Source organism: Bison bison, unplaced genomic scaffold (assembly GCF_000754665.1).
Source record: "Bison bison bison isolate TAMUID 2011002044 unplaced genomic scaffold, Bison_UMD1.0 scf7180017864063, whole genome shotgun sequence".
NCBI lineage: Eukaryota > Metazoa > Chordata > Mammalia > Artiodactyla > Bovidae > Bison > Bison bison.
Genome location: NW_011494635.1, coordinates 8602787 through 8627355, shown reverse-complemented (window position 1 = coordinate 8627355; position 24569 = coordinate 8602787). Strand labels below are relative to the sequence as shown.

General features: G+C 40.3%; 1 protein-coding gene across 2 annotated transcripts; it reads right to left on the bottom strand.

The window, feature by feature from the left end:
• Positions 1–3970: 3970 nt before the first annotated feature.
• On the bottom strand, positions 3971–21652 carry PRNP (prion protein). 2 transcript variants are annotated; one of them, XM_010836425.1, is made up of 3 exons: positions 21570–21652; positions 19068–19165; positions 3971–5479 (listed from the first exon to the last, which is right to left on the bottom strand). In XM_010836425.1, exon 3 carries the CDS (start codon positions 5467–5469, stop codon positions 4675–4677), a length of 795 nt encoding a protein of 264 aa, XP_010834727.1. In that variant the 5' UTR covers positions 5470–5479; positions 19068–19165; positions 21570–21652; the 3' UTR covers positions 3971–4674. The 2 variants fall into 2 exon arrangements, with proteins under 2 accessions (XP_010834727.1, XP_010834728.1); XM_010836426.1 differs by having other exon boundaries at positions 21455–21641.
• Positions 21653–24569: the final 2917 nt, after the last annotated feature.

The window sequence follows — 24569 nt, the reverse complement described above, 5'->3', positions numbered from 1 at the left end:
TGGGTGGGGAGGGAGGTGGTAGAGGGGGTTCAAGAGGGAAGGGGCCATATGTATGCATGCATGCTAAGTCACATCAGTTGTGTCCGACTCTTTGCAACCTTATGGACTGTGGCCCACTGGGCTGCTCTGCCCATGGAGATTCTCGAGGCAAGAATACTGGAGTGGGTTGCCATGCCCTCTTCCAGGGGATCTTCCTGACTCAGGGATTGAACCCACATCTCTTATGTCTCCTGCACTGGCAGGTGAGTTCTTTACCGCTAGTGCCACTTGGGAAGCCCTATGCTGACTCATGCTGATGTATGGCAGAAACCATCACAATATTGTAAAGTAATTATCCTCTATTTAAAAATACATATAAAATATAAAAAAATTTCTTTAGCACAACTCAAAGGAATTGGAAGTAACAGGAAGAAAACATGGTAGCCTGAGAAAAATACAGATGTGTATCATTCACTTCGGCCCTGTAAATACCTTGCTTTGTATAACTGACATCTTTTCAGTGGGGTATTCTTGGGAGATTATGATTGGCAGATAATGAATAGTCTATTTTTAAATAATCTTACATATGGCCAAAAGGACAGCATGAAAATAGTCCTAGCACTTCTTATGTTAAAGATTAACTTTGAGTAATGCTTTTGAGGATTTTATGTCATTTTTAAATTATTTTGTGAATTATGGGATATCAAGATGTTGATTTTTAATCTTTTCATTTTTAATGCAAAGTTGATCCTCTGTTCAGATACTGAAGGACACTGGCATTTATTAAAGTATTAATAAATGTTATGATTTCAACCACTATCATTTATTATTTCTTCCGGCTGTTAGTGAACTACAGTTGCAGAAGAAAACCTTTGTGAAGGAAAACTGGGAGCTGGCACCTCGTACTTGGGAAGGAGGAAACATATGAAGAACCATTTGAAAGCCTGTAACAAAGGAAAGTAGCCATATTGACCGTACAGTGTTGAATTTCAATTCAATGGGTGTTGTCACCAGGCCTCACAATGACCTGATATGGTGTCAAGGGTGGGTACAGGCATAAGGTAGATACTTTGTTAAGTGTCATCTTAATCACGAAAATCCTCTATTTCAAAATCCTGGTCAGAAAAAATCTTCCAGAATGCAAGGACTGTTTTCCTCCGCTATAGTAGTAACTTTGACAGGTATTCATGGAAAAATATGAAAAGGTAGCAGAGAACAGCTGGCATGTGACTGGGAGTAAGGCTGAGGCAGGATCAGGAGAAGCCCTCCTGCCACAACTGGCAGTGTGAGGACTGAATGTGCCACTTTTCTCATATTAACCCCCCAAATGAAGCTGCCAACATGGTGTGCACACTGGTGAAAACAGCCAGACACTCCGTGGAAGATACTCCTTTTAGCTCCTGTTTAATTTTAGTCAGATATTAAATATTTATAAACTTTTAACACAAAACAAGTACATGCAAAGTTACAAATATAGAAAATATAAGCACATGCGTATTTCAAATATCACTCTGGATTCTTATACAAAACTATTCAGTGCACGCTGTAAGGCTAAGGACAACACGGAAGAGTTTCCTTTAAGTATTCAGTATTGGGTTGGCCAAAACGTGCCTTTAGTGTTTAAATAAAAATAAAAGACACATTTGCACCAAGAACTTTACTGAACAACATAGTCACTACCTTCTGCCGTTTTTCAGGCAACTTCATAATTCTGTGTTCACAAAACTTTTTATCTTTTTGAGCAAAGAAGTTTTCCAGATGCACTTTACAATCTTCCAGGGAATGGAAATTTTTTTCATGATGATAATTCTGTAGACTGAAATAAATGGAAATCCAAAGATGCAATGTCTGAATACAGCAGGTGAATCAGAACCTCTCAGCCATGCTGGGTCATCAAAGAAATGTAGTCTTGTGTTATCCTGATGGAAGATTATATGCTTTCTATTGACTAATTCTGGATGCTTTTCATTGAGTGCTGCTTTCAGTTGGTCTAATTAGGAGCAGTACTTGTTGGAATTGATTTTTTGGTTTTCCAGAAGAATCCCATAATAGAGGATTACTTTCCAATCCCACCATACACACATCTTCTTTGGATGAAGCCTGGCCTTTGGTGGTGCTGGTTCATTTTGCTCACCCCACAGTCTTTTCCATTCTACGTTATTGTATAGTATACACTGTTTATCAAAATCTGTTTTTAAAAACAAAAGTGTTTTCATTCATTTCAGTAGACAACTGCATATGCAAATATGGTCAAGGTTGTGTGTTTTTGTTTTTTTTTTGCTTAATTTATGTGGAACTCAAACATCAAAGTTATTAACATAACTGAGATGGTGCAAATGGTTTTCAAGGTTCTATTTGGATATTTTGAGTATGTCAGCTATCTCCCACGTGGTATAACATTGATTGTTCTCAATATCTCAATTTGATCACTATCAACTTCAACTGGTATACCCGACTGTGGAGCATTGTCCAGTAAGAAATCTCCAGCACAAAACTTCACAAACTACTTTGACAAGCTTGATCAGTTGCAGCACCTTCTCCATACACTGCACAAATACATTTTCGCATTTTGGTTGTGTTATCTTTCTTGAAATAATACAGCATGATATGCTGAAAATTTTGCTTCTTTTCTTCCATCTTCAATAGTAAAATGGCTATACAAAAATTCACCAATTTTGGTAAGTTGTTTTCTTTTTCAAATGCATGCTGATACAAGAGCTGTCACATACAATCTAACAAAATTGTTTCGAATGAAGTTAAAGACAGCCATCTTACAGAAAAAAAACCTAATGAACCTTTTAGCCAACCCAGCATTTATTGTTGTTATTGTTTAGTAGCTCAAGTCTTGTCTGACTCTTTGCAACCCTATGCATGGACTGCACCCTGCCAGGCTCCTCTGCCCATGGGATTCTCCTGGCAAGAATACTGGAGTGGGTTGCTATTTCCTCCTCCAGGGGATTTACATGACCTAGGGATTAAACCCACGTCTCCTTAGTACCTTACAAAAAGTACCTTACAAAAACAGGTAATGCATTAGATAGTTCAGATGTTAATTGCTCTAACAGAAATTCTTAAGTCTGTCATATGCAATATATGTATTTTTACATAGGATACCACAAAGTGCAAGCCAGTAATAACAGTGCAGAACAATAGTGTCTATCTGCTAGGTGACAATATTGAACAACTCAGGAAATAATTTTACCTTCTTAAATAATCATAATAGAATTTCTTTTTCCACTCTGAATGTATCAGATTTCTACTGTCTCTAATTTAAGATATTTCTTTAAATGCCTCCCTGTTGATTCAAAAGTTAATTTTACAGAAACCAAGGACCTAATTTTGTTTTTTGACAATTATGATAGCAATAAAGAAATGCACATATTTCTTTTCTTTGTACACTATTCTCTTCATCACATAACCTATATTTGTTGTTATAATCTTACCAGTCCAGCACTAGCACTGGTTAAGGAAAAGATTCAATCAAATGAATATGGAGTTTTTATATCTGCATTCTCTATGTTAAAATCTGGGTTCACCTCAGTTCAGTCACTCAGTCGTGTCCAACTCTGCGACACCATGGACTGCAGGACGCCAGGACTCCGTCGATTGCCAACTCCTGGAGTTTACTCAAGCTCGTGTCCATTGAATCCATGATGCCATCCAGCCATCTCATCCTCTGTCATCCCCTTCTCCTCCTGCCTTCAGTCTTTCTCAGCATCCCTCCTGCCTTCAGTTCTTCCCATCAGGTGGCCAAAGTATTGGAGTTTCAGCTTCAGCATCAGTCCTTCCAATGAATATTCAGGACTGATCTCCTTTAGGATGGACTAATTTGATCTCCTTGCAGTCCAAGGGACTCTCAAGTTTTCTCCAACACTCGAGTTCAAAAGCATCAATTCTTCAGCACTCAGCTTTCTTTACAGTTCAACTCTCACATCTCTAAACAATGTCAAAATCATCCTGGGTTCCAGATAAACAACAGATTTGCTCTCAGTGTCTAGAAGGTAGTTTAATTAAATTAAGGTAACTTAATTATCTATACTTTGTTACTAAAGAAAGGAATACCACTTGAAGGTGCTTTAAACATACAAAATGGAAGGCTGCCACCAAGGGCACCTCTCCCATATGTTGGAATTTTTTAGTCTCAGAAGCCTTTCGTATTATGTTCATTCCGTGTGAAAATGTCCTCTACCCATAAGTCAAAGGTTGCATGAATATCCATTCTTGATGCAATAGCTGGCTGTGTTACCTGCAAATGTAACCTGCAAAATGCAGAATGTCCTTTATAGTTCTCTGCAGACACAGGACACAAGCTCTCAACCAGGTGGACCCTGGGTCTATGAACTAAGGATTTCCGGTTTGTTTTTTTGAATGAATATTATGTGGCCTCCTTCCAGACTTGGCAGAAATGCTATTCCAAAAGGGAAATGTAGTCACGTGTTCTTGAAACAAATGAGAAAATTGCTACAAAATCACTGCTAAGATGGGGCATTAGCATACTGAGCTAACGGGACTTGAATAAACAGCATCTCATGTCTGCTCTTCATTTCCCAGTGCTATAAGCGCCAAGGGTATTAGCATACAGGTAACAAAGAGAGAAGCAAGAAATGAGACACCACCACTACGGGGCTGCAGGTAGATACTCCCTCCCCCAACCTGGTAAAGATTAAGAAGATAATGAAAACAGGAAGGTTGCCCCTATCCTACTATGAGAAAAATGAGGAAAGAGATGAGGAGGATCACAGGAGGGGAAGAGAAGAGGATCACACTTGCCCCTCGTTGGTAATAAGCCTGGGATTCTCTCTGGTACTGGGTAATGCACATTTGCTCCACCACTCGCTCCATCATCTTGATGTCAGTTTCGGTGAAGTTCTCCCCCTTGGTGGTGGTGGTGACTGTGTGTTCCTTGACTGTGATGTTGACACAGTCATGCACAAAGTTGTTCTGGTTACTATACTGATCCACTGGCCTGTAGTACACTTGGTTGGGGTAACGGTGCATGTTTTCACGATAGTAACGGTCCTCATAGTCACTGCCAAAATGTATAAGAGGCCTGCTCATGGCACTTCCCAGCATGTAGCCACCAAGGCCCCCTACCACTGCTCCAGCTGCAGCAGCTCCTGCCACATGCTTCATGTTGGTTTTTGGCTTACTGGGTTTGTTCCATTGACCGTGGGTACCACCTTGACCCCAGCCTCCACCACCATGTGGCTGTCCCCAGCCACCACCATGGGGCTGACCCCAGCCACCTCCATGAGGTTGGCCCCAGCCACCTCCATGAGGCTGGCCCCAGCCACCTCCATGGGGCTGACCCCAGCCACCCCCTCCCTGAGGTGGATAACGGTTGCCTCCAGGACTGCCCTGTCCTGGGTATCGGCTCCCCCCAGTGTTCCATCCTCCTCCAGGTTTTGGTCGCTTCTTGCAGAGGCCCACGTCACTCCACATGGCCACAAAGAGAACCAGGATCCAACTGCCTATGTGGCTTTTCACCATGATGACTTATCTGCAAAATAAAGAGGGTGTCAGCATCATATGCCCATGTAAAAATCACTTAAAGTCTGTAGCATAATGACTGCATAGCAGTGGCATCAGCTATAAACATTCTAGGTCATAAATATTCTTCACATTCCATACATCTCACGAAAGTAATTATAGGTAAAGTGTTAACGCAACTCTTCCTTCTCTAAGGACAAAGTTGACCTTAAAATAATTCCTGGCTCTGTTTCCTAGTAACTTGATAAATGTAGAATGCCAGCAACATTGCTTATGATAAAAATAACCTCTGATTGGTACACTGTATCATAAATTGGAAGAAACTATAAACATCTGGTAGGTTTACCATAGCTTTGAACTTCTTTAAAGTAGTGATTCTTGCAACTGGGCTTGTTCTTGTGGGGACCCTAGAAGCTCTGCCTATTGGGTTGTTATAAGGGATATTAGTTCCTGGAACCTTCTGAACCCTGGCATGGGCCCTATGGAAGTGATTCTAATGTCCAGTTGGGAAGACCCCAAGGTAGGTGCTGAGATCATTAAATACTTTTCTGAATAGCTGGTTCATGTCCTCTTTCCTCATGTGGGAATGTAAGCAGGGAATGAGCCTCTTTTGTTTGCTGCTATCTTCTTAGTGGGCCAGGGCAGAGCCTGGCACAGAGAAGGTACACAATAGATATCTGTTAAATGAAGGAATTATCATCTTCTGAACACATAAATCCCAACAAGAATTTTCTCAAAGGAATTCTCAATACAGTAACTTTTGGAAACAGGAAACAGGCAAGATTTTGCAAACACACCTATAAAGTAATTTTTCTTTCTATAGACAGACAATGGGGCTATTCAAAAAGGGGTAAGAAAGGCTGTGTTCATAGTATTTGCAGTTACTCACTCACTGAATGAGTCTTAGTTCAGCATTTAATGGTTCATAAGTGACTTATTTTCTCTTAATTTTTGGTACAAAAGACACATATCTTACATGTAAGGGCAAGCACAGTTTGGGAACAAAGTATCCTGCATGATAACCTATGAACCTTTGTGAATGTACATTCATCAAATTATAGATGAATGAATTGAAGATTCAGATCTTTCAGAATGAATATCTCACTTACCCTGGGTGGTTCCAAGGGCAGAAATTAAAGATGCACAGTAGAATGATCATTAAACACTTTCTACTGTACCCCACATCAAACTACATGTTCCAAAATACCATTTGCCATAAAACCAAAAATGGCATATGTTGTAATGCTGACATTAGTCATCCCCAGCACTGGGACATCTTCAAATAAAAGTGGCACCAAATATTATAAAATTATTTTTCATGACCTTCAGAACTAAAGACTAACTTGGATAATATTCAGAGGAAGGATGACTAAACAATGAATTAACATCCCATTTATGTTTCTACTATCATTATTGAAATGCCTGGGTATAAATAAAAATATATTTGAAAGTTATAAGGCCAGTTAAACTGCTCAGACTATGTCTACTAGAATTTTTGGAGTCTGTTTTGGGTAAAGGCCAGAGGAACAGGGTCCTGGGATATGCCAAATGGCCTCATTCTTGCACCTGGTCTTTTGCAGGCCTGCTTCCCTGATCTCTCCATTTGCTCATGGGGCTCAGATCTTGGCTTCCATGCTGCTCACAATTCTGCTCAAACAACTCAGGGAATTGAACATGAGAACTTTCTGGAAGGCTTGGTGTTTGACATGGAAGATGAAAGACTAGAAGAATTGAGGTGGCACCCAGATTTCTGGATTGGACAATTCTGTGGACAGAAGACGGAAGGTGGAGCAAGACCATAGGAAGACAAATGAGGAGTGTCTCTTTGACAATGCCATTATCAAGCTACACGTGGGACAAGAGATACCAGTCAGTCTGGTAAGCTTGGTGAGTCTGGAGGTGAGGAATGACCATGGACTGGAGATACAGGCAACAGGACATAAGGCCACGGGCATATGTTGCTGATCATTACTTTAAAATTGAATATTAGAATAAAGTTGGATAATTGTAAACTATATTAAGACAAAATCATTTTAAAATCAGTTGAGAACACAAAAGCAACACTTAATTATGAAAATCATAAAAAATTTTTTTGAAGTAGAGAATCATTTCTAAAAATAAGAAGAACTCAAAACTTAATGAGACCTTGGAGAATTTTCTTTCTGTTTGTGATAAAATAAAGAAGATCTTGTATTATTTAATCCAAAATCTCTCACTGTACAAATTATGCTACAAAGATCAGCAAATTCAAGAAACATATCTGTGATTACAGTAAAAGTACTAGGAATGCACATTAGGTTTCTGAATGCCTGGCTGTGTTATAACACTTCATATAAGATGTTCTCAGAGAATAGTCAGGTTGCTGCCTAATCCTTTAGCACATCAAGATACTAAGTATTTGATAATAGTCAATACCTATCTTTATTTTTGGGGCTCCAATATCACTGCAGATGGTGATTGCAGCCATGAAATTAAAAGACGCTTACTCCTTGGAAGGAAAGTTATGACCAACCTAGATTTTGAACTGTTATGTTGGAGAAGACTCTTGAGAGTCCCTTGGACTGCAGGGAGATCCAACCAGTCCATCCTAAAGGAGATCAGTCCTGAATATTCATTGGAAGGACTGATGCTGAAGCTGAAACTCCAACACTTTGGCCACCTATGTGAAGAACTCACTGGAAAAGACCCTGATGCTGGGAAAGATTGAGGGCAGGAGAAGGGGATGACAGAGGATGAGATGACTGAATGGCATCACTGACTCAATGGACATGAGTTTGAGTAAGCTCTGGGAGTTGGTGATGGACAGGGAAGCCTGGCATGCTGCAGTCCATGGAGGCCACAAAGAGTGGGACACAACAGACTGAACTGAACTGAATACCTATCACTAAGAAAAATACTCTTAGCAGACTAGGAATAGGAGGAAACCTGCTTAACTTAATAAAGATTATATAACAGAAATGGTAAACATAATTAATAGATAATCTTTGAATGCAGTCCCTTTATGATCAGAAACAAAACAAGGACGTCCCCTGTCACAGGACTGGAGATCCTTCCAGTGCCATTATTGTTATTTTAGTTGCTAGGTTGTGTCCGACTCTTTTGTGACCCCATGGACTGTAGTTCTCCAGGCTCCTCTGTCCATTAGATTCCCCAGGCAAGAACAATGGAGTGGGTGGCCATTTCCTTCTCAAAGGGATCTTCCTGACCCAGGAATCAAACCTGGATCTCCTCATTGATAGGTGGATTCTTTAACATTGAGCCACTTGGGAAGCCCTCTTCCAATGCCATATGCAAGGACAAAGACTGGTGCAATAACTGTAAGAAAAGAGCTCCAGCTGTCATTATTTGGAATTAATGTGATCATATACATAGAAAATTCCACACACTTGGCAGAGGTAACAGGAAACTCAACTAGAGTTCAGCAAGGCTATGGATTGGTTTTAAAAAATCAACAGCATTTCTCTATATCAGCAATAATTGACTAGAAAAAAATTAATAAATAAGATAGTAATAATTTCAACTCATACTGTAAAGTGGGCTTCCCTGATAGCTCAGTTGGTAAAGAAACCACCTACAATGCAGGAGACCCCAGTTTGATTCCTGGGTCAGGAAGATCCACTGGAGAAGGGATAAGCTACCCACTGCAGTATTCTTGGGCTTCCCTTGTGGCTCACCTCGTAAAGAATCTGCCTGCAATGTGGGAGACCTGGGTTTGATCCCTGGGTTGGGAAGATGCCCTGGAGCAAGGAAAGGCTACCCACTCCAGTATTCTGGCCTAGAGAATTCCATGGACTGTATAGTCCATGGGGTCACAAAGAGTCAGATACAACTTTCACTTTCACTTTCATACTGTAAAGTATCTAGGATTGACTTAATTCAAGAGAAAGTAAGACTAGGGGAAAAAGAAATTGAACACTACTAAAGAACAAAGAAGATGATCTGTAAAAATGGAAAAGTCTCAGTGGAACCACCTAGTATTATACAGATGTCAATTTCCTACAAATGAACTTATAATATGAATAATAATGACAATCAAAATTGTAGCTGGATTTTTTGAGGAATTCAATAAAGGATGAAGAAATGTCCACAAATAACAAACTCAACCTTAGAAAGGAAATGAGGTGAGAACCTACTGTTATCAAACATTAAATCCTAGTATAAAGTCATAGTAATAAATATGGTAACAACCTAGAAATGAACATATAGATCAAAGGAAGCAGAATAACAAGTTCAGAGATAAAGCCACATACATTGACTTTAGTCCAAACTGGATAAATGATAAATTGACAAAACAAATCAATGAGAAAGGAAAGTTTATTTAGCAGAGACTTCTGGGAAATTGAAGGAAAATAAAAATTGGAGCTTAATGCTACATGCAAAAGCACGCTCTAAATGGATTAGAGACCTAACTGTGAAAGTTAAAAGTTTTATGAATTAAAAAACTGTGTGGGGATTCCTAGAGATGTTTTGCAAGACTGATGGCCCAAGACTCATTGCCTCTCCCTCTCTATTCTGCCTTTTTCCTTTATTTCCTCACTTCCCCTCATTTCTGTTCTATAAAGAACCTGGCATCCAGAACCCAAGAAGATGGTTATTTTGAGATGTTAGTCTGCCATCTTCTCGGTCAGCCAGCTTACTGAATAAAATCACATTCTTTCCCTCAACATCTCATCTCTGATTCACTGGCCTGTTGTTCACTCAGTAGAGCAAGCCTGGATTCGGTAACAAATTTGACTTGCTGCTTGTGTTTAGCCAGCTCTGTTAGGGAATATTAGGGCAAGGCTCCAGCAGCTGCTGGGACCATTTGTGCTGAGGATCTCTCCTTCAAGATTCCCTGAAGTGATATCAGTGGCCCTAGGGCCTGGCAGTTGAAGCAAAGAATCAACAAACTTCTACAAGTTGACAGACCCAATTTCATAGCATTAGTTTTCTTCATTCGATAGCTGGCTCATTTGTTTGTGGTTTTGTGTGCCCTTTTCTATTACGAGTTGACAAACTTGATTTTGTAGGGTAAGTTGCTCTGGTGTGCACACTGAGAACATATTCCCCTCTAAATTTGGGCTTTTCCTTTACAGGACTAGTCAATTTGGTTGGGGTACCCTGTTGGAGATGGGAATTGTTGTTGGATTCTACCTGAGTTGGAACCAGTTTATTGGGGAACTAGTTCTTGTGTGCTTGTTTTGTGCTATGTCATTTCAGTCGTGTCCTACTCTTCGTGACCTCATGAACTGTAGCCTGTCAGTCTCCTCTGACCATGGGATTCTCCAGGCAAGAATAATGAGTATACTGGAGTAAAAGAATACTGGAGTCTATCCAAGGGCATGGCAGTATTCTTGCCTGGAGAATGCCATGGACACAGGAGCATGGTGGGACACAGTCCAAACAGCTGCAAAGAGTCAGACACAACTGAAGCGGCTTAGCAAGCATGCGTCCAGAGGGAGGGCACAGAACAAGCACACAGTTGGGATTAGTTCATTTGTTTTGTAGGGTAAATTTATTTACCTGAGCTGGAAACTGGTTCATCTATGTATTGGTACTGGAATTTGTGTCATTTATGTTGGAATTTGCCTATTTTTGTGTGTGTTTTGGTGCTATGAAACTTATAAAAATGGGAAATATTTCATCTATCCTGAAGAAAAGCTTTGGGGGACATATATTAGATATGTTAAGATCAGAAGAGCAATGGGCCTAAATGGCTCACAATTACACACTCTTGCAATTAGAAGTGTTTTGCAAAGGAGAGGAACACTCTGATATAAGTGAAGAGGCCTGGGGACTCCCTTGGACTTGAGGCATCTGATTCTAATTTCCCTACGGGAGCCCTGGGTAACTTTGACAGTGGAGAGCTTCAGCTTCAGCTTGGGAAGCACCCCTGTGAAGGAAAACTCCATTTATAAAGCATTTTGGACAAAGGTCACAGGTCTAATGAAACTGGGAAGTCATGTTAATGTGACTCTCTAGCTGGCTAGATTTTGGTTTATTCCGGATACTTTGGTAACATATAGACATCTGATACTAATTGCTTGAGCTAAAAGGAGAAGTACTTCCTTTAAGGTCTCCACTCTCCTCACACTCCCTCATCCCTTTCTCCTTAAACCCTCTGCAAACAGACTAATAGCTATGGAACTCTAGCTAGGGTTATTCTCTGGGGTGTTCTAAAGGCCTAATAGCCCACTGTGCCCCGGTAGCTGCATCCCAACAGGTCAGGGCTCTCCTTACCTCCTTCTCCCTTAGGCTGAGTACCAGGCCAATTAATATTTTGAGGGCATGGGTCAGGCACTTAAAAGCCATTAAGGTGCCTGTCGCTTGAAGTCTCTTGTGAAAGGCTAAGTGGGTAACAGAATGGACCAGGCTATTAGAGCATCTGACTCTGAAGGAAGAAACAGACAGAACAGGCTCCATCTTGAAAGCAGGACTCCATGTTGGGCTGGACTGTGGACTTTGAGCTATATGCCCAGTATCTATGGAAATGACATACTGACTGGAAAACGAGGCCCCCTGGATGGAAGAGCCCCAGGGCTCGTACCTAGACTCTCAGTAGCCTAAAAGAATACCCTAATTATCTGTGTAACTGAATAGAATCATAAATTCTATTATGCTTATTGGGGTATGACCACAGGCCTATTGATAACTATCCACTGTTAACTACCTAGGCTTAAGGCATATGAATCACAGGTTAACTTTGATTGTATCTTTCTTTTCCTTTGTTCAGACTAGTTTCAGGGAATTCGGGGAGGTGGGTTTGGGCACATACACTTAGGATATATAAGGTTTTCACAAAAACTGGTCGGGGTCCTTGGCTAAGAGGAGACTCTGCCTTGGGCCCACAGGTGTAATAAACTGCACTCCACTATCTGCATTGTCCTTCTGAGTGAGTTTGTTTGCCGGAACTTGTGGCTACAACAACTCCAGCAAGACAGCTTCTGTGCACTGTGAAGCACACATTGGTTCAAGCAAAACACTGACCCATTCGCCCTGGCCACTATCTTCCTGGTAGGACTATGAGGCGGATTCCTCAGCCTGTCTTTCTTATCTTCACCTCGTTCCCCCCTCAGTCCAGACTGATTTACAGGAGCCTAAATTGTTGCCTCTGTGTCTTCCCAAGAGCTAAGCTAAATGAGGAAAGATAAAACTTTCCAACATAGGTAAATGGGTATGTCAATCCTTCAGTATCACTCAAAAAAGAAAAACAAAACTGTGTTTTACAAATGTAGTCTTTACAGCACCAGAAGTGTGGTTCCAAAAATAATCCAAATCCCATAAATCCTTTTACTACTCCCCAGACCTGCCCTGGTTATCTTAAGAGGCCTGTAAGTATTAAAGGAGAAACAAAATCATTTTTGGAAAGACTTGCCTGTATCTCTGAGATGCAAATGTCTTTGAGATGCAAATGTCCTCTCAGGAACCCTCATTATGCTGTCTTTTTAAAATGCAAATTTTAGAGAAGGTAAAGTAATTTAGAAGTTGGGTTGGCCAAGATAATTAGAATTCCTAAGTGCTTTTTCTGCAAATATTTAGCTATCTAGCCAAGTGAGCTTGACTTATTCCATCTATGAGAAATCCAATTTTAATTCAACCTCGTATGTAAACTGATGGGTTTTACATTGCCTGACTCAGGACTGAAATCTTGAAATAAGAACTGAGGCCTCTCTGTTTGTGTGTTTGTATGTATCTTTGTCTTTGGATAATATTGCTGCAGTTGATTTGTAAAAGAGCTCTATTTAATTGGTTTAAATAAAAGTAAGTGCTTACAAACCAAACAATTCTAAATACAATTAAGCTAAATGAGCTCCAGGTTCACGTGAACTGGGAAATATTTAATATTAAATTATATTTGGTATTTATGGTTGTTTGTTGATACAATTTGTCAGCAAGGAAAGGGACTTGATGTGAATAAACTGTTAAGCAAAGAAAATGCAAATGAAGATAAGAGCTTAGAGTGAACTTTCAGAAATAATTATATTTTAGGATATCTCCAGATATTCAACAACTTGAAAGTTAAAATTGTGCTAAAATAAATTAAGTGATGGAAAATTCGTGAAACATGGACCCTGAAAAAGTGTTTTGTACATGATCAGGACTAAGTTTAAAAAATTTTAATTGACTAAATGAATCTTGAAAGTAACCTGGTACAAAACAAATTTGGCTTTCCTCTCCTTTGATAACAGATTATTTCTACCTTTTAAATAATCTGTTCTATATTTGCTTTTGAAATCTTTTATTGTCATTTTGGCTAAGTAAATAACTATTGTTTCACAGTGACCTATGATCCTGTTGTGTTTTAAAACATTTTTTCTTAATGCTCTTTTGATAAGACTTCCCAAATCAAGTTACAATAAAGTTCCTTTGATCTTTAGCTAACTTTGGGGTGCTTCAAAGGGCCCCTGAGACACACCAAAGGGAGATATTAAACTAATTAGATTCACTTGGTATGTTAAACTACATGGCAAGTGTTGTCCAATGAATAATATATCTTAAATTATATGATAAATGATACTGATATACTAGAGATTATATGGAGTTCCTAAAAATGTGATATGTCCTGGTAGAATATTATCAGTCATGATTCTACTTCTACTACCTGAAACTGTTGTATGTCACAGCAGTAACCAGGTTACTTTGTCAATTGCATCATAATCACATTTAAAGTGCCTTCTTAAGTCTTTGGTCATTATGGACAGTTATGGTTTCACTCTGTTGCCTCTGTAAAAATGTCTCCTCTTTAAGAAGATTTATAAAAAGGACTTTCAGATAAATCCAAGTTTCTGACTTTTAGACCATAATGCTGAACTAGTAACACATTGAAGAATTCTAATGGGAAACCTGATGGCTTCATAAAGCTGTTAACAAAAAGGACTAGTTACATAGGACTGAGTGAACTGAACTTGTTATAATTTTTATGGTTTCTATCTAAAAATAACTGGTTTAAATCTGTTTTTCAGGTGTAAGGAAAACTTCCTTAACCTCTGACTTACAGTAACTTGGTAAATTATATCCTTTGTAAGCAAAAGTAAAACTTAAATCTTCTTCTATCTGGTTGATCCTGCCAGTAGCATATGCTTGTCTCAAAGATTAAGCTATGGCATGGCTGGTACAATGAAACTGAAGATAGATCATTAAATCAGTTATGGCTCCTTTGGTCACTAGATCATTCCAACTGGACTACAACTAGTTATACTAATCATTGCTTTACTTTATTCTTTGTTTTTAGATTGTGCTTTGTACACCCCTGTTGCACTATGTCATTATCAGTGTTACTAGCTGCATTACTTATATCCTGACTAATTTATAAGATAGTTGTCTCTTGCAGTAACCAATGTGTAATCAGGCCTCCAACAAAACTTCTATGGATAAACATCTTGAGAAAATAGATCACATTTATAACATAAAATAATTATAATAGTGTGATTCTAGGTATGGGAAGAAGCAACAATGGAAAATGTCTCCTGGATGACAATTAGAATCCAGAGAATCTTTAATTATTCATGGGGGTCTAATCCAAAATTTAGCACCTAGAGTGGTACATCAAGAAGTTTTGCCTGATCTGGGATGAACCTCACAGCACCGTGAAGCAAAGTTTGACCATGAAATGTCTCCCAAATATTGGTCAAATTCCTGACCAAGGGAAGACCTGAGAAATGGAATTAACAATTGACGCCCTCTAATGTGAGCTGGTGAACCCCAAGTCAACTCAGGAAGGAGAAAACTCAGGAAGGAGAATACCTGCCATCCAGCAGTCATCAGATTGCACCCACTCCCTATGGTGAACCTTGAGGAAACTCTTGAGAATACAGGATCACAGGCCCCAGACAGCTGAATTACACATCAAGGAAATAATTTTAATGAACTCTGACGCTTGCATCTTCCCATACACAGAAAAGTGCAAAATTTCTTAACTTGAGAAACCCTCCTGGGTTTGAAGTCCAATATTTCTAAGTTGACAAGTATAAAGTAGACACTTTCCAAGGAGGAACAAAAAGAAAACAAATCTCAATATTTGGAACACTGGCATCAAAGGCAGACACTCCCAGAAAGATTCATCTGACAAACAGAAAGATCACTGTCCCCTTTTCCTACAAGATTGTCAAATGGACCTTGACAGTGGGGAACTGTTGCTGAGAAGAACCAATTCTGACTCCATATTGGAACTGTTTCTTTGACTTGCTTTTTGTTGCTGTTGTTGTTACAATCATATATAATGGCCTGCCTCAGAAAACCCAGTCCCTCTCTTTAACTGTTGGACTGAAGTGCCTTTGTTCAGCTCACAGGGAGATAATTTGACACTTCCCACCTGTGAATGGTTGCAGGCAAGAAGAGATTAACACATCCCTTCCACAGGCTAGCCTTTCTGGAGATGTCTTGCAGGACGTGGGCCTTTTTTACTTTACTTCCACCCCACTTCTCCCTCTCTATTCTGCCTTTATTTCCTCATCTTCCTGCCATCTCTGTTCTATAAAAGAACCTGGCATCTAGACACTGATACTTGTTTTAAGACATTAGTCTGCCATTTTCTCTGGCAGCCAGCTTTCTAAGTAGTCATATTCCTTGCCTCATTAAAAAAAAAAAAAAAAAAGAAAGAAAAATCTGTGTGGGAGGGATTACTTTTCTATTCAATTATAAAAACTGATATTGAATTCATTCAATTAAATAAATATTTATGGAACAGCTAGTATGTACCAGTTTTTAAATAGAAAACTTAACCATATATCATAAAAGAAATGGAGAACAAAGTTATTGTACAATAACTATTGATTACTTAACAAATATTTATTACATGTCCTCTAATATTACTGTTCTGTGGCTGAGGACACAGTGGTAAGATATTTAGTTTGTGGGTTTGAGGACTACAGGGAGATACGTGTCTGGAGCCTGAAACAGTGCAAAGCCATTAAAGTGGCTTAGGAGAATCACATCACAGATTTTTTTTCTTTTTTTTTAAAGTTCACCCTTACTGCTGTGTTAAAGAGAAAAATTTGAGGGATAAGAAAGGAAATGGTGAGACCACTTAGAAAATGATTAAAGGAAGATGGTGGTGTAACCTGGGACTGTGACAAAGCAGCACGGAGCTGTGAAAAAGGGGAAGTATTTTGTAGAAAAAAACGATTACGCTGATAGAGTGGATGGGAGAGTGAGAGTTGAGCAGGTTTGTGGCTTTTGGAACTAGGTAGATGGTGGTGATGCCACCTAATGAAAACAAGAAAACTGATGGAGGGCCAGGCTTGTGAGAAAAAATAAAGCTATAGTTTGGATATATTAACTTTGCTATATCTATGAGCCATTCAAGTGAGAGTATCAATTTAGGCAATTGTTATAAGAATCTGGAACTCTTACTCAGTAGAGATAAACATTTGGGCAGTTCACCTGAGATGTAGTATTAAGAGCCACAGGGAGTGAAGGGCTCACGCTCTTAGCTACCCAACCTTTAGCAATATGGGTGCCAAAATCCAAAAGTAAATACCACCAAGTTGATTTTGATATTTTAGTGAAAGAATACACTGTGACAATAAGGATTATTTTAGGAATACAAGAATGGCTCAAAATCATGAAATCAATTAACCTATTAGTAGGCTAAGGAGAAAAAAAAAAAGATTCTCTGATGTTGCAAAGTTTTCAATTAAAATCAAAGTTCTCACTTAAACTCAGGAATCAGTGCTTTCCTGACTTTTTAAGTTTAAGATGTTGAAAAAATTTCTATAGAACTAGAAGTAATACACATTCCACACCCTATCTTAACAGAAAGAGGAAAAGCATTCTCATGAATGAGATTAACAAGACAAGAATGTAAGTGATTGCTGCTATTTTAGACCGCTATGGAGAAAGCCAGGTATGATTTTTCTATCTGGAAAATCCAGGACAATCATTCAAAAATGCCCTCAAATAAATCAATGAGCTTATTTATTAGGGTGGCAGTTTTTGAACTCAACATATAGAAAAGAGTGAATACTCCAATTAGTTGTAATTATTAGAAGATTTAGTGTGAAAAAAAAAAATTCCACTCATTAATGGCAACAAAAAATTCAAACTAAGATTTAACCTAATAATAAATAGTAGAACTTAGACGAAAAAAGCTGGAAGACTGGAAAGAAAAGAAAGACAGGCAAGGTTTATGGTTGGGAAAATCAAGATCGAAGATTTTGAAAGATACCAATTCAACTCCAATTAATCATTAAGTCAATACAATTTCAGTCCTAATTCAAAGAGGATTTTAAAGAATATAATGATACTCAAAATTAAGAAGACTGAAGAAATTACTGAACAGGAAGAACATCTAAGGTACACTTGGCCTGCCAAGTATCAGAATGGATTGGAAAACTATAATAAATACGATCTCGTGGCATTAGTGCATAAGCACAAAGGCAGAGCGATGGAACGAGAGAGAAGGAACAACAACAACAAAATCCATATATTGTCCCATTCATCTTATTCCCTTTTATACATGGGGATTGAGAATCAGAGCTGGTAGGAACTTATGTCCAGTGGTCATGTGCCAGGGGCCACACTTTTGATACTCAAAATATGTTATACCCTTGAGACTTATTTAAATTGGAAACTGGCACCAAACAGTCCCTCTACCCATCCTTGCCCTGGGGAAATTTCCAATTTTTCATAAGCTAAGTGGAACTCATTTGTCATATTTTCATCTTTTGAGGTCACTGTCCCTTAACAAGAGTCTAATGCAAACTATACAAAAATTTACAAACCATTTTGAGGTGGAGGTTTTTCTACTGACACTGAGGCCTAGCCCTGGACTGAAATGGGCAAACGGTCCCCAGTCTAGTCCATCCTCAGAGTGATGTGAAGAGCTTTAAGAAAAGCAACATAGCTAGAGTCTGCATCAGGCCAACAGCCTGGGAGTATCTAGTGATGAGATTTAGGAACCTATAATAAGGCTTCCCACGGAACTGCACTCCTAGCCAATCTTCGGAGCTTGGTCTCGGGAAGAAAACATTTAACATAATGTTTTGCATAAAAGGGAACACCTCCCTTGACATGATCACACAATATTAGAACAGCAATAAGCAGAACACGGTTAGGAGAAAAAGGATGAACAAACTGAGAAAAAATTCTCCCAACTGTAAGAACTGCTAAACATACTATTCACTCAAAGATGATTGTGCTGTAGCCATCACAGCTTTAGACACAGTCAGGTTTTGAATGCTTCATATGCAGCAGTTCACAGTTGATAAACTGGCTGCCTTGGAAAAGGAAATAAGATCTAAAAAGGGAGAATGGAATAGGTAAATTAAAACTAAAGCTTAGAAAAACTGTTACCTCATAAACCTTTTGTCTGTTGATAGTCACCTTCAGTGTTGATTTGGTGCAGAAATGTTAGGTAATTGCTTTTATTATACTATTTTTTAAATGGCTGCTTCTTACATAACTCAGAATGATTCCAGAGAAAGCTATGTCCCTTTCCCTGCAAAATCAAGATGCTTTTACAAGAAAGAGTGATATAATAGGTGTGGGTTACATATATAGATTCCAGTGGCCTCCAGAGCAAGGATTTGTGATCCCAGCCTTTCAGTCCCTTATCTTCTGTGAAACAGTTGGGCACTTTCAACCATCACAAGACCAAAGAGATTCTGCAGGGTACCTACATCTGCTGTGATTCAGCTCAAGTTGGATTTGTGTCTCTGGGAAGACAGATGCTTCGGCTTGGTTGAAACTGTTCAGTTTTCAAATATATTCAGAAGTCCTTAAAAAAAAAAAGAAAAAACTATAATTGATAAATCTAAGAACGGATTATTTAACAGAATAACAGTATATAAATTATTAAACCACTAATGAATCTACTCAAGGAAAAAATATGATAGTATTTTTAAAAAAGAGATGATGCTAACTTAAAAAAAGCAGCAAACGTGACACTGAACTCTCCTCCCATACACAGAAAACTGTGGATTCATTTTTCATTCAGATTTTCCACAAACGCATCCATGTCTGAGTAATCTTACTTTGACCTGTCAGTTTTTTCCTGTATATCACAGAGAGGCTCTAAAATTATGACTCGTGATGGTTACACAATGTTCCTTTCAGTTAAAGTGCTATGATTTTCTTAGCTGCTGCCCTGCTATTTTATTAATACATTTAGGTTGTCTCTGGACTGGATCTAATTTTAGATCATTCTGAGTTCTGTGGGTGAATGCAGCTTTTCTTCTTCTTTCCTGGTTTCTTCCATTACAGGTAAGTTCCCAGGAGTGGGGTTTTAGGGGGTTGGCTTAAAGGATCACCTGACTGTTTTTCACAAATTTCATACAGATTCACAATGTCCCCCAGTGCAGTGTGACTAGGAAAAGAATAAAAGTATACACACTAAAGGTCAGTTTTACACAGTTAATCTTGGCAAACTCCTGAAGTAGGTATAATTTCCTCTATTTTATGAATGTCCAAAAGGAGGATGAGGAAATTAGGTCCCAAATTGTAAAATTAGTTGCAGAGCCATATTTCTAACTCCAAAGCCTTGCCACCTCACACACTGAATATGTAAATTTCTAGGTAACTTTCCAGAAGTGGTTGCTGTTACTGTTGTTTTTACTAGTAGTTGTAAATCCAGACTTGCTTTGATTTGTATTTTATTTCATAAATGATTGTTCATTTCACCATTTATCTTTTTATAATCTTGATATTTTTCTTTCACAAGTATGAAAAATTTGCATCAGATACAAATCATATACAAATCACATCCTAACTCTGTTTTTTTCCTTTTCTGATTCTTTTTCATTGTTAGAGCACCTCAATGTTTCCGTAGGAAAACTGTTCCTTTTCATAGGTTAATTTTCAAATCTGAAAGAGCTGTTCATTTTCCAGAGGTCTGACATTTTTATACAATTTTCTGTTCCTATTTTTCTCTGACAACTTGTGAAAATTTTTAATCCTATTCTATGTGGTATCTTTTGTAAGGAAAGGTAACACTTCAAAGGTTCAGCATTCGGGGAACTGCTTAATAAAACGTGATTGCTCTTAAGTACAAGAAAATAACCCGGCCATGAGATAAGGATAACCATGATCAGGGAGGTGAAACTGCTTTGTTGTTAAGAATCTGGAGACGAGGAAACTGAAAAAAAGATGGTGAGGGTGGTGGGCTTATGATTTTAAAAAATCTATCTGCTACATATGGTACCAAAAGAAAAGGGGGGAAAAAAAAAACCAACGAAAAAGGACAGCAAGTTTAATAATCAAACGTGTGAGGGGAAAAAAAAAAAATCAAGCGTGAAGGTGCCACCCTTACTGGCAGATGAGGGTGGTTCTCTGAGAGGCGCCTGATCCCCTCCCCTCAGTCTCCTGACGGCCGAGTTCCCTCCTTCTGAAGGGTCAGTCGAGACAGGGAAAATTTCGCTTTGCTTTTGGGTCCACCACATCAGAGCTCCCAGGAAACATTGCTCCCGGTACCTGGATTTCTCTGGCCTGGAGACAGCGCCGGGTCGCCCATGACTCCCCGCGCCGAGGCTGAAGGCCAGGCCACGCACGCCCGCCAGAGCCGATCCCCGGGGGGTTGCCAGAGACCCAGCCGCGTGATGGCAGGCAGGGCCGCCTCTCGGGAGGAGTTCGGCAGCAGCGGCTGGGGGCCCACGGACGCTCCGGCACTCCTCACCGCCGAGGTCGGGCCCCGTTGGGCGCCCGTTTCTTCCCCACCACCCCCACCCCCAATTCCGCGACTCCTCTGGGCTTCGGGAGGGCCCAGATCCCGGGGCCTCGCCCTTGTTCTTCTGAGCTCCCCAGCGGTTCCTCGGACCTGCGGCCCCTCTACCGGTGCGATTCGCCCATCCCACTCCCGCAGTGGACGAGCGTGGGAGGGGGCTGGATTCCTACACACCACCCACATACCTCGGGAGGGGGACCAGCCAGCCGCGGCCCCCGCCCACATTCCGAGTAAATGGAGCTCTCCTAACCAGAGGGTAAAACCGAGCGGCGGCTGGCAAAAACCAACGAGCACTCTCAACAGGCCCGACGTTCCCCGCGCCCGCCAGAAGCCCCCAGTCCTACTCACGGTCAAGGTCTGCCTCCCACCAATCCGATTCGGCTGGGTGCCCTGGGGCCTCGGCCGCAAGACCCAGGGTTGGGCGTCCTCCGCTGGGAGTTTAAAGGACTACGTGGCTATTTACCTGCTTCTGCGAGAGAGAAGACGCTCTCAGCTCTGCGGCTGTCAGCGACTGGCAACTAGGGCGGGTGAGTCGCCGGGCGGAGGAGGAGGGGCAGGGGCGGGGAGGCGACGGCGCGCGCGCGCACGCTCAGGCGCACCCGCTGCCGGTGCCCGGGGTTTACTGGCAGACCCAGGAATCTAAGTCCCTGGGAAAAACGAGTTGAGACTAGCTTAAACGCTAGCATCAGCTAATACCGCCTCCCCGGCTCATCACTCCCTGAAATTGCTTGTTGACGATAAAAATCATCTTTAAAGGGAAAATCGGCCAAAGCCCCAGCTTCTCGTTACGTAATGGAGAAAATGAAAGATTAGGGAATGAGAAAGCAATTTCTGGAACTTTGGTAACCAGAAATTTCTAAAAGGGACAAAAATTCTATTGCCCTGGATTGAGCCCAATGTTTGTGAATTTTCAGATTAAAATTTGAGGCCTAGAAAGTATATTAGCCATCACCTGCCGTCATTTACTCAGTTCCTGCTCATTATCTACAAAATAAATGATTTAGATTATGATATTCATAAGTGAGGGAAATGCACTCCATTTAACAAGTCCATTCAGCACATTACCTGAGGTTTCTTGTATAAAACATGGTGTGTACTTGATCATTATTACTGCCAAAATTTTATGTAGGTGTTTGTCTCATGTGAAGGATGGCAAGTGATAGAAGACATGTGTTAGGGTTAGAGGGATCATATATATCATTACCCAAATCTGGGCACTTTTGAGAGTACCAATATTAATTATGCCAGGGCAATGGGTATAAACCTGGGAAAAATGAAATATCTAGTCCCCTTGTTATGGGCAAGAGGCTCCACTAAGCTTGCAAGGAAAGAGGTTTAAAAATATTGAGACACCCATTAGGTTAAATATCTCAGGGTGAATCTCTCAAATAGGATGGGGACAAGTGAGGGAGGGGAGAGGGAGGAGAATTGTGTAGAATGAGGTGATGAATATATGAATGTGGATGGGGGCCTGAAAGTTCTGCTGGGAAGGAGAAATGAGAGGTCTATAAAACATGACGATGGGATGATGATGATTCAGTAGCAGAAATGGATTGTGGCCAGCTAGAAATGAGTATTAGGCAGCAATGCCAGGGCTGTTTTCTATCCAGTCAGTCTTACATAATGATTAAGTTGACACTACTTTTAGAGCCTTACCTTCTTTCCTCAGAGATTGTTTATTGTGAGGCACATTGGGGGCAGTGAAGCATCTCTTTGAGTCTTGAGCTGGGTGGAGCTGGGAGTGAGTGATCAGATCAGGCTGGGCAAGGGACTGACTTTCCCCTGCTAGGAGGGGCAATGTACAGCTCCTTTAGAAGATGCCAAAACTCAGCCTTTTTTCCTCAAAAGAATCCAATGTCAACTGGCTGAATGATTTCCTTCCCTCCCCCAACCAAGAAAATGCTCAAAAGGCAATATAGTTCGTGAGGGTTTGAGGGAACGAAATGACATTACCTTTTGTCCTATTCTGGCTATTGTTGCCATGTAGCAACTACTCCAAAACTTAATGGTTTAAAGAAACCACCATTTTATTATGCCCATGAATTGTGTAGGCCAAAGAGTTGGACAGGCACAATGGGGACTTGACTCTGCCCCATGACGTCTGAGGCTTGACGTGATAGCTAGGAGTTGGAATTAGTTCAGTCACTTACATGGCTGGCACCTGGGCTGGGAGGACTTGAAAATCAGGTGTACTGATTGAAGTGCCTTCACGTGACTTCCCCACGTGGCCTGGCTTCCTCCCAGCATAGTAGTCTCAAGTTTGATGAGCTTCTTACCTGGCTTAAGAAGTCCCAAGAGGACCCAACTGTGAGACTGTCAGTAAACAACATGGAAGCTGCATTGCCGCTTCTCACATAGTCTCAAAAGTCACATAATATCACATAACATCACTTTCACTATATGCTATTGACCAAAGTAGCCATATGCCCATGCAGATTCAAGGGCAGGAATCATGGACCCCATCTCTCAATGGGAAGAGTATCAAAGAATTTCTGGCCATTTTTGAAAACTGCCATTATGGGGTTGTAGATTCTTAGGGGCTTTCACTGGCCTCATGAACAACATCATGTTGGTCAGCCCACAGGAGAAACCTTTTGCAAATGGCCCTACATCATTCCTCATCTTAGTCTCTACCATCACCACAACTACTATATCCCATTATATATAAGGAAGGCTACATTCTGAACTGAATGACAAGCATGTTTGGGGGTTTGTCCTCTGGAGCCTGGCTGTGCTGAGGTTATGGCACCATGAAGACATTCTTTGAAAGTCTCCCTTCGCATCTCCTGTGTCCTGGCTCAATTGAAGTTACCTGTCAACATCACATAGATCCTCCTCAGCAAATGTGGAGAAGCTAACGAAGTAAACTCTATGTTTCTCTTATTTTCAAAAGAAGAAATATTTTGTTCAGCAAATAATTTATAGAGAACCTAGTGTGAATTAGATAGTTATAGTTTCTGACATTAGACAACAAAGGGAACACAGGAAGCCACATAGAAAGTGACCAGGTCATGTAGGGCCTAACAGCCAATGACCAGGTCTTTAGATTTTAATTAAATGTGATAGGAAGCCCTTGAAGATTTAAGCAGGGTGGTGACCTGACCTGATTTCAAAGACCATTCTGATTGTTGTGTGGGGCCTGAGGGGCAATGATGGGGCTTGGTGGTAGAGGATGTATTCGGAAATGGTGAGAAATGGAGGAAGACCAAGTTTTAGACGCAACCATTTTTAGAGAAGTTTCTTCCATTTGGGGTATGTTGAATTTTAATGTAATCTCCAGATTGGGAGGGTTGGTGCTGAAGATGTGCATTTAGAAATTGTCAGTAAGAATCTGCCTGCATTACAGTAGACCCGGGTTTGATCCCTTGGTCGGGAAGATCCCCTGGAAAAGGAAATGGCAACCAGTATTCTTGCCTGGGAAATCCCATGGACAGAGGGGTCTGGGGTTGCAAAGAGTTGGACT

Excerpts from the sequence above, each read along its gene's own strand:
- PRNP (XM_010836425.1), bottom strand. The coding sequence starts at position 5,469 with ATGGTGAAAAGCCACATAGGCAGTTGGATCCTGGTTCTCTTTGTGGCC.